The 11,213-nt window shown below is 34.4% G+C and overlaps 3 protein-coding genes across 3 annotated transcripts; 1 reads left to right on the forward strand and 2 right to left on the reverse strand.

Moving 5' to 3' along the window:
* Positions 1 to 33: 33 nt before the first annotated feature.
* Positions 34 to 1,109, reverse strand: PPL_07880 (uncharacterized protein; the record flags this gene model as incomplete). Its single annotated transcript, XM_020578714.1, has 4 exons — positions 34 to 41; positions 81 to 166; positions 250 to 400; positions 461 to 1,109. 4 exons carry the CDS (start codon positions 1,107 to 1,109, stop codon positions 34 to 36), a joined length of 894 nt encoding a protein of 297 aa, XP_020431583.1.
* A 1,003-nt stretch (positions 1,110 to 2,112) lies between these two features.
* Positions 2,113 to 8,189, reverse strand: cpsf1 (CPSF domain-containing protein; the record flags this gene model as incomplete). Its single annotated transcript, XM_020578715.1, has 9 exons — positions 2,113 to 2,262; positions 2,311 to 2,537; positions 3,914 to 4,682; positions 4,751 to 5,116; positions 5,226 to 6,042; positions 6,092 to 6,588; positions 6,674 to 6,790; positions 6,874 to 6,958; positions 7,030 to 8,189. The coding sequence occupies 9 exons, from the start codon at positions 8,187 to 8,189 to the stop codon at positions 2,113 to 2,115; spliced, it is 4,188 nt and encodes a 1,395-aa protein (XP_020431584.1).
* Positions 8,190 to 8,487: 298 nt separating this feature from the next.
* sgkA (sphingosine kinase) lies at positions 8,488 to 11,175 on the forward strand (the record flags this gene model as incomplete). The annotated part of the gene is made up of 4 exons (XM_020578716.1): positions 8,488 to 8,494; positions 9,610 to 9,781; positions 10,016 to 10,369; positions 10,620 to 11,175. The coding sequence occupies 4 exons, from the start codon at positions 8,488 to 8,490 to the stop codon at positions 11,173 to 11,175; spliced, it is 1,089 nt and encodes a 362-aa protein (XP_020431585.1).
* Positions 11,176 to 11,213: the final 38 nt, after the last annotated feature.

Genomic DNA, 11,213 nt, shown 5'->3' on the forward strand with positions numbered 1-11,213 from the left:
AATTAAGAAAGTAACTTTAAATGTTCTCTTATATTAATATACTATATAAAATTGTATATAATCGTTTTGTTGATATTTACATGTTAATCTTTCTTTAACAGAGCCTCTTGACATTACAGACAAGGCATAAACATACTCTGGGAAAGCAATATCACCATCTCCATTTCTAATTAGAAAATTGAATTAATTAAGTTTATTAATAATCTTTAGTATATTTATATCTATATATAATTGATTGATTATACATACTCATCTATTGCACTTAATAAAGAATCAGTCAAAGCATTACTTTCTTGAAAAATTGTTATGAAAGACTGAAATTGAAGTTTTGACATGTAAAGTGAACCTTTTGAAAAAGTGGTAAATTCACGATATAACAATGCCAATTCTTTTCTATTAACTATAAATTTAATAAAAGTTAATTATCTATTAGACTAAATTTATAATACTAACTACATACAATAAGTTTCAATTACAAGAATCTCTTCTAATTCTTTTGCCATTTGGTTTTGACCTTCAGAAAGATAGGTTCTTGCTTCCGTTTGCCATTTACTAATTCTCTGGAGAATGACTTCATCAGATACATTTGGATTGTTCTCTTTGATGATCATGGCTTGGAGTCCATATAAAGATACATCTTTGGCCTTCATGGGCTGCTGTTTGGCATCAATTGGTTGTTGTTGTAGGTCTCTTCTTTTAGTATGATCAGGTGTCAATCCGGTTGCTCTGGCTCTCTGGTATCTCTCCTCGAGATCCTGCTCCCTTTTCTTTATGATTTCTTGACGTAGTATCTCATTCTCACGTGCTCTGTCCTCTCGGATGTTATCTATATACTCCTCTCTGAGAGTTGGCTTTGTAGTATCGTTGTTGACATGGCTCTGGTTGTGTAGACCACTACCACTTGGAAGATTATCATCCTCATAGTATTCATCCTCTATGGCATTGCCAGTCATATGTTTCTTCTCATAGAACTCCCCTTCTTTCTCACCATAGTGAACCAATGGTGCTTTACTAATACTGTTGGGATTGGAAGATACAATCCTAGTTGGTTGTTCTTCACTGACAACATTATGAATCCTATTGGATTCATCTTTATGTTGATAATTCATTATTATATTTTTACAATATAATTTTTTTATTTTATTTTTTTCTAAGATATCTTATTACTCTATTATTATTATTAAAAAATTTTATTACTTTCTGATAGTATTTTTTATTACTACTTTTATATATTTTAAAAATAACTTTACTTTTAGACCCACCAATTCTAATTCAAATTCAATTCAATTCAATTCATTTCTAAACATAATATAATGATAATAATAAAAATGGTATCTAATAAACCCTAAACACTGTAGTATACCATATATATAATTATTGAAAATTAACAATTTAATTTCAATGTATTATATTATTATCATTAAAAATCATTGGTATTTATTTGAATAATTCGAGTAACAAGTTGTCACATGCTATACTTCATTGATATTTCCTTTTAAGTATTCATTACAGTGCTTTGAAAAAAATAATATTAATAATAATAAAAATAATATTAATAAAATAAAAATAATGAATGTATATTAAAAGATTCGACTGAATAATTACTGGGGGATATTGGAGTTTTATCCCCCTCATTTTCAATCCTATCTTAAACAATTAAAAAAAACAAAAAAACAAACACCCACTCCTACAATTTATATTTCTTCAATTCAATTCTTGTTTTTTAAAAAAAAAGTAAATAAATAAAAATTTATTTAAATTTATTTGTTTTTGGATTTGAATTAGCAAGATAAAAATCTGATTTTTTTTTTTGTTCAAATCCGATTCAAGCCTGAACAAAATAAAATTTAAAAATAATAAAAAATCTCTTTTTGAATTTTGATGTTTGTTTTGCGAGCCTTCCCTCGGTGGTTATAAAAAAAATTTTATTTTTGATCCACACATCACAAAAACAACAAATAATTTTTTTACAAATAATTAGTAGAGAGACAAATAGATAGCAATATTTATCTCTTCATACCTAACTTTTTCTTTATCTATATCTAAATATATAACACATACCTCTTTTTTTAATAATTTAAAAAAATGAATAAGATTATCAGTGCTTTGATCTTAAGTTTCTTGTGCTTGGGTTTGGTTTACGCCGACATCTGGTCTTACTGTCCAGGAAACATTGACGCCACCTTTGACATCACTACATTGACTCTCACCCCAGATCCCCCAGTCATCGGACAAGGTGCCACCGTCAACCTCGTCGGTACTCTCGATGAGCCAATCTCTGCTGGTCAATCATCTTTCAGCATTCAATACTACGTTGCCGGTGCCTGGAGAAGTCTCCCAACCTTCAACAACGATATCTGCTCTGTTGTTAGCTGCCCAGTTGCCGCTGGTCCATTCACTTTCCAAACCACCATCAACATCCCATTCATCACCCCAAGAGGTAACTACCGTGGTACCCTCCTCATGACCGACCAATCCAACAGAAACATCACCTGTCTCGACTTTGCCACCGTTATGAACTAAAAAGTGTACTTGATCTATTCATAAAATCTAATAAATTTTAGATAGATTTATTATCACTTAGTTTCTTAAAACGTAAAGTAAACTAGTGTGTGTAAAAAAATTTTTAAACCAAAAAAATTCTACTCTTTTTTTTTTTTATTTGACTTTGATTATTATTATTATTATTATTATTATTATTGTTATTATTATTTGAACAATCCAATCATTTTAAATATTTAACACCTTTGAAATAATATTCATGCTCAAATAATTATTATAATAGTTATAGTAATTATTTATAATTTATTTATGATTTATTATTGCTGAACATTTCCAAATGATTGAATTATTAATGTCAATATAAATATAAACAACATTTGTCAATTTATATTATTGATTATTATCTCTATTTTGTTTATTGTTATTATTTTTAAAAAAAGCACACTTTACTAATTTTTTTCTGTTTGAAAAAAGAATTTGACATTTTAATTAATAATCTAAAGAAATAATCAATAGTTATGTTTTAGTCTATTATAAGCTATAATTCTATTTTTATTATATATTATTATTATTGATTAAAGAATCATCTTTGTGATCAAAGTTTAAATGATTGATCTAAAATATACAATAAAGGAAAATATCTATTTTTAAATCAAATTAATAAGCAATTTCTTTATTTTTAAAGTTATTCTTCAATTACAAAGAATTTTTGAGCCAAATCCTAAGTTGTAAAGAAAAATTTGGGAATTTTAAGTTGGTTTTTGGGTAGATTGGTACCAAAATAATATTAGATTGGATTTTTTTTGGGTAAAATTAATGTATTATTCAGATCCAAAAGAAATGAATGAGATTTTATTTTTATTTGAATTGGATTATGAAAATATTGAATAGGAATTGTTGAGTATTGAAATTTGTCTATCTATCTCATTGATGTTGGTTCCAAGTGATTGAGAAATGAGTGTCTTATCATCCTTTGAGAGGAACTGGTACAGTGTCAAAAGCTCACCATCAATGATGTAGTGTCCAGGCTGAGTGAAATACTGATGATCATTCTTTTGTCTGAATTCACGTGGATTAAGTCCAGCGGTTTGTGGCAATAGGTAGAGTCGCGATTGGAGTTGCTGTAGGAATTGGAATTGCTTTTTATCGAGTGGAGCCAACACTTGGATGGCGCCGTCCAGCGAACCAAAGAAGAGCAGATGCATGTCGTTCCTCAACGTTCCATCCGGTAGTCTGAGTGGTGTTCTCAGGAATTTGTTGGTGTTGGTGCCGATGTGGTAGATGGTCTTTGACAGCAGCATCTGTCCACCTCTCGACTCTGGATCGTTTGGATCGAAACTGAATATTCTCAGGTTCTTCTCGCGGTCCGAGACAATAATAGATAGAACACGTTGGTCGATAATAAACTCACTGGAGAAAGTGTTCATCTCCTCATAGTCTTTGCCGAGCAGAATCAATTGTTTCTGATCTTTCAGCTTGAAGAAACTGACCGACTTGTACATGTCACCGACCAGAATGTAGTTCTTGACGGTCGACAAACTAACAATGAAAATCTGAGTGTCATAGAAAGCAATTCCAACGAGTGAACCCGAACTAAAGTTGTTTACGATCAACTTGGGTCCGATCGACATTAGTAGCAATCCATTGAGTCCGGCCAACGCGGTAACCGGTCCCTTTTGATCCTTCTCGTACAGCAGATTGAGACGCTTCTTCTCTTCGCCAGTGTCGTCTTGCACCTCACGATGTGAAATGATTTCGAATACCAATATACGACCTTTACAGACTGTGTCTTCACCGTGGGTATAGGCAGTGCCAACACAGAGGTACGGCTTCAGCTTGATACCGTCGACATCGGCATACTTTAGATGAACGATTTTGGCACAGAGAACCGTCTCTTTTTCACTCATCGAGAATGAATCGACAATCGACCAATTCATAGAGGGATCGATCAATTTCACTTGGAACTTCTCCTCCAGGATCAACGGTTTCTTACTCTTTTCCTTCTCCTCTTCCTCTTCATCGCTCTGAGGTGCCTGTGGATATGAAATCACCAAAACATAACACTTGAACTCCTGATGGAAACTGATCTTATGACATGTCATTCTCAAAGGTATCTTTCTGATTGCCCATTCATTTTCAAAGTTCATCATATTTGATAATTGATTAATTCTTAAAACTCCCTAATAATAAATGATTGGTATTAATACTTTTGAAGAGATAACTCTAAGTATAAAGTTAGAGAATATACCTTTTCAGTGAAATAAATGAATCCATATGAACAATTGATATTGTGGAAGCAGGTGAATGAGGTTACTGGATCTTTGAAATTCATTGGATGTGCTCTCAGGTAATTCTTCTCACAGAAAAACCAAAGCGATCGTTTACCACACATGAAAACACCTTTGTGACCACCGATATTATCGAATGCAACTATCTTTCTGATGTAGAACGATGATTCCGATGATGGATCGATCCCATAGCTATACTCTCTCTGCTTTGAATGAAGATTCTGATCTGTATGCTTTATGAATCTAATCAACTCTTTTGTATTATCCATTGAATCTTTATATTTAATCGCTTTATAAATAAGTATATCACCAAATTCATTTAATATCTTTAGATGGTAAGTAAGTAAGGAAGTAATAAAAATATATGGAAATTAGTGAAAAAAGTAATAAAAGCTATAATATTTTGTTAAAATGTTGATTGTTAATAATATTTACCATTAAATAAGGTGATGAGTGTGGTGAATTATGTAGATAATGTATCACTATTTCTACAATCTTTGGTTGTGTTTCTTGTTGTTGATTTACACCATTTCCATTTGTATTATTATTAATATTATGATGTTGAGTTTGTTGAGCAAGTAACTGTTGTTGATTCATTGTGAATTGATGACTAGCAACACCTAATATATCATATTCCTTTGATACGTTTGCTGCAGATATAATAAGCTCTTTTGTATCCAATCTATACAATTCCATCGTTGATTTCTTTGTTAAAATAATTAAATAAACATTCTGTTGTTGTAAAGTAGTAGAGGAGCTACTTGTTGAAGTTGAAGATGAAGATTGATCTTTATCATTCATTTTAACATCACCATCCTTATCATCTTCATCGTCAGTATCAAAGTTGAATGTACTACTACTACTATTATTATTGCTTTGTTCTGTATGACTATTATTATTGATTGAAAAGAATGATTTAACATCGTGAAACATCGAACATGACATTACACCATCTTTAGGTTGTGGCAATTCATATTCAAGCAATTGAGTGATTCCGGTGTTTCCTTGGTACAGCGAAATGGTGCCGTCTTTGTGAAGTATCAGTACGTAGGGATCGACAATATACGCCATCTTGACCGACTTTAACTTTATCTCTTGTGTGATGTTGGAGTGACCGCTTAGCAGTTTGATTCCATTCTGGTGTACTAGCGCAATACGTCGACGTCCAAACATGTTGGCGACAGTGATAGTGGCGTGGTCAAACTTGGCTACCTCCTTGAGTTGTCCACCGGTTTGGAACACCAGAGTGGAGCTATCCATCGATAAGAACAAATAGTGATGCCAATTGGCATCGAATGTACTCTTCCTCGTGTTGTCGTTTCTTTGACGCGGCAGACGCGGCGGCGTTCGATGCGCTCGACCCCGACTGGCTGGCGGCAAGTGGATCGTCGTAGTAGAGTGTCCACGACTGTCGCACACCCGGCAGTTCGAACGAGGTGTTCAGCTCTGGTCGCACACCGTACTGAAGGATTGTGAGTGCACCGTTCTTTCCGTGACCGGAGCACGCCACCAACTCTAGACTGCGCTGCTCAAACGACTCGTCGTTCGATACCGACGCATGGTCATAGCTGACACCGGTAATCAAATCCGATACCGGACCGATATTAGTGATATGATCGCAGATGTTCAACCTATAGGATTTCAACTGATTCTTCTTATCATTGAATATATCATCTTCGTCGTCAAATAGCGATTGTCCATTTCCATCGGCATCCGATGCGCCTGTCTTTGAATTTCTTTCTTCATCATCAAACAAATCAAATACCTCTGATGTCTTTTTCTTCTTATAAGGATTACTCTTTTGTTATGTTTACAATAATATTATTAATTAAATAATTCAAATCTAAATCAATCTATATATATATATGTTATTCTTTACTTACTAAATTCTCAACATTATCTGAAGAATCTACATCTATAATCTTTTCTGTGTATTGTAATAAAAGAGAATCACCTAATCTTGATCCTAAAAACAATAGATTATCTGTCAAGACACAACTCTAAATAATATATGTTTTATTTTAATTAGTATTATTAATATAGATATTAATATATATGTATATGTGTAAAGTTAATAACTTACAGTTGAAGATAATACACTTGCACCAGCTTTTGTTATACTAATTCTTTGAACGTTTCTACCATCTGATATCAAATGAAATATCAATCTTTTTATATGTTGATTTTGTTAATATATTTATATGAATATAGATTATAGATATAATATGGTTATACATACAATTCACCACCCTTTAATGAACCAAGTAATCTGTCACCTAGGAATATAAAATTAGCGCAGTCCAGTGTGAATACCAAGTTGGTGGAGGATGAATCGATTGGGAATTGAAATTGGTCACCTGTATCGATCTGTGCGTACTCGTTGCATTCCAAACCGTATCGCGACGACTGATTAAAGTAAAAGAGTATGTTGGGTGTCAGCACCATTGCACCACCGAGTGGGTCTGGTACGGGAACGAGTCGCTCGCAGTTGTACGGCAGATGCTCGATCGACCAAATCACAGGCTGTTGTCGCTGAGCGATATTCAACGACACTGCAGTCAGCACATTCGTAAACTTCTTGCTACTGATACGACTGGTCCAAGTCTGCGAGGGTTCATGCAAGAACAGCAGCGTCGGTTCATAATAGGTATGAAGGAAACAAAAGTCTTTAACATTTTCAATGCCCAGCGAATTGAGTGAGATTACATATGATTCCGATTGTTTCTTCTTTTTGTTTTTCTCTGATGTTTGTTGTTGTTGTTGATCATCTTGTGGTTGTTGTTGTTCATTTTCATCATGTTGTTGTTGTTGATCTGCTACTACTGCCGCTTCTTCTTCCTCTTCTTCTTCTTCATCATCTAATATTGAGAATGATCTTGGAAATGGTAGAACTGCAAGATGACGATCGTATAGCAACATTACTGCACATCGTTGTTGGTAGTCGACACGAATGAGTGGTGGTGTTCTAAAGGTCTTTCGACCGCCTTTCAACTCTGAGTTGCCCTCAAAGTAGTGGAGCGAACGAATGTCTAGTTTCTCTGTTGCTTTGTTGTACTTGACGATCGACACCTTTGCATCTCTGAACGAGAGTATCAACGAGTCGATGTCATCGCCTGGCAATCTAACGCAATTCAACGATTCAATAATACTAAACAATTGTAACTCTAAATTTAATTCTAACCATGGTTTTAATGTGTCTTGTTGTGATTGTTGTTCATTTGTTTGTTGCTGTTGTTGTTGTTGTTGTTCTATACGATCATATCTAATTGTATAAACCTGTAATAACGATGTCTTTGCAATGACTAGATTAACTGCATTATCATCTATAAGTTTAGCTCGTATACAGTGTTCTACACCAGTAGGTGGAAACAGTTGTTTATTAAATAAATATGACTCCATTTCTATTATATATACATCTTTCTTATGTTTGTCAATAAATGTGATCAAATCAAAAACAACTGAAGATCGTAATTAAAAAAAAAAAAAAAAAAGTTTAAGTTTAAATTTGTTTTTTTTGAAATTCCTGAATTAAATATCAGATCTAGTTATTATTATTTAACTAAACTAATATCATTGAATGATATAACAAAAAAACTCATTAAATCATAAAGTTGAATTTCTTTTACCACATATAATAATTGTATATAATGTTTGGTTAAAGTACAACAACAACTACTAAACTAGATGTTCAATCAAAATGAAATGTAATGTTCAAAAATTAAAGAACTTATATAAGTGAACATATAAATAAGATTTTTTTTTTTGTTTGATCTTTGCAGATGGGTTTGGCGCATTGAAAAGTTCAACTACAAAAATGGAAGTCAACAGAAGCAAACAACATAATGGAATCAAACTGTTTTTTTTCCTTTTTCTCTTTCTGAAAAAACCTATGACAACTCTACTCTGGGTGATGAAAAAAAAAATGGAAAATGAATTTTAAAAAAATCCGATTTTTTCTTAACCGACCTGTACAATAAATTAAATAAATTAATTGTACGATTAACATTTCATTTTTTGTATAACATTACATTTCAACTTGACATTGTACAATTAATTTATATAATTTGTTAAAATTAACATTGTATTACAATAATAATAATACGTATTACTCAAATTGAAATTACTTAAAATACCTCCACACCCACTCAAGAAAACAGATTAAATAAAAACAACACACACTCACACACACTTTTACAAATAATAACACAAAACATATAACTTTAATAAAAACAAACAAACAATTATAATATCAAACAAGTTTAGTTTATAATTAAATATATATATAATAGCAATTTTATTTAAAAAAAAACAGAAGAAAAAGTACAAAAAGAAAAAGAAAACAAAAAAATAAGCAAGCAAAAGAACAACTACTTCCTTTTCAAACAATTCTAAGCGCAACAACAAAAAAACACTTCATTAATTTTATTAGTTTACAGATTTTTCAAAAAATCTAAAATTCATTCATATTTTATTTAAATTAAAATTTTTCACAATTTTTTTTTTATTGTTTATATGAAGTGAAACCCCTATCGGAGTTTTAGCTTTGTAATTAAAACAATAAACCCAAAAAGAAAGTAGAAAACGGTTAAAGTCAACAAATTCAGACTGGATTCAAAGGTTGTAGTTAGAATGGACAACGATACCAAAGATACAGTCACGATCAACAAAGAGTGGATAGAGAAGATCAATGCGTTGCCTGTCCTCGTTGAGCTCGATGCCAATTACAAGCTGCGTCAGTACACTCTGATACTCAAGCAAGAGGCACTCGTTTTCACACCAAAGGAAAAGGGCAACAGCTTGACGAAATATCTCAATACAGATACGATCGTTGGTTACGATTTAGGCGGAAGTGATCGCCCGAATCGTGTGATTCTACACGCCTGTATCAATACATCGCCAGAGGTCACCAAAGAGATCAGAAAGCGCAAGGACTATGCATTCGATTTCGACAGTCTCGAGCTTGCCAAACAATTTAGCGGCGCCATCCAGGAGCATGTTTTGAATGCCATGCCGGGAGGATCACCCGACAAACGAAGAGTGCGTGTCATTCTCAACCCAAAGAGTGGAAAGCGCATGGCAGAGGAGATCTTTAAGAAAGTCGAGCTGCTCTTCAAGCAGGACGCCAAGATGACGGTCAAGAAGACTGTCACCAAGGGTCCGGAGCATGCCAAACAGATTGGATACAAATTTAAGCGTGAGAAGTACGACACCATTGTTTTCATCAGTGGTGACGGTCTGTTCCACGAGTTTATCAATGGATTGCTGGCACGTGACGACTGGATGGACGCCAGAAATATTAGATTATGTCTTATACCGGCGGGAACTGGAAACGGAATTGCCTGCTCACTGGGTTTGGGCCGACTCGATGTCGTCGGCGCTTGCCTGTGTCCGTGGACACTCGCGACCACTCGATGTTTCTATTGTCGAGCAAGGCGAGCAGAAATGGTGTTCCATTCTCTCGTTGACTTGGGGTCTGGTGTCGGACGTCGACATCGAATCGGAGCGATTCCGTTCGCTCGGACCCATTCGTCTACAGCTTGGCGCAGCGATCCGTATTTTAAATCTACGTATCTACAAAGGTAAGATCTCGTATCTACCGGCAGTCGATCATCCAAAGAGCGAGCTAAATAAGATTCCAAAGTGTGGACCAGCATGCGACATCTGCAGAAGTGTAGACAGCGTCCAACACATCAACAATATTCTTTCAAATTCGACCGATGGCATCGCGCCATCTTCACCACTCACCAACAGTGGTTCATATTTCCTAAACAACAGCGGAAGCCTCTCACGAAGTCAGCTGAGCTCGAGCTCCGATGTTATTTCACCGAGCGGATCGCCACCTTCGTCGTTGGCATCGTCAGTCACCAGCGGTTCCACTACTCAACAGAACGGTTCATCAACACCTCCACTTACATCGACTACACCACCACTAAACACCTCTGGAACTATCCCGACCCGCGAGATCGTTGTGCCACTTCCCAAGGTGCCGACCGGCAATCTCGCCCAATCCAACCCCGAAGAGTGGAAAACGATCGAGGGTGAATTCATTGGTTTCATTGCAAGCACAGTCACACATTTATCGGCGGATTTCATCGCTTCGCCATCGGCACATTACTCTGATGGTTTCATCGAGATGATCGTCATCAAATACAATCCAAAGATATCGAAAGCGGCATTGGTATCGATTCTGACCGATGCCGAAACAGGTAAACATATTCACAGTCCTTACATCGATCTGTATAAAGTTAAAGCAATCGTTTTAGAGCCAGGACATCAAAAGAACAAAGAAGGAATTCTTGCTGTCGACGGTGAGAGAATTTCATACGGTAAAACTACAATGGAATGTATTAGAGGTTGTATAAATTTAGTTTGTAAAGATCGTTAATAATATAAATTAAGCTATATATATATATAGTATTTTTA

This window comes from Heterostelium album (assembly GCF_000004825.1).
Source record: "Heterostelium album PN500 unplaced genomic scaffold PPL_scaffold8, whole genome shotgun sequence".
Classification (NCBI taxonomy): domain Eukaryota; phylum Evosea; class Eumycetozoa; order Acytosteliales; family Acytosteliaceae; genus Heterostelium; species Heterostelium album.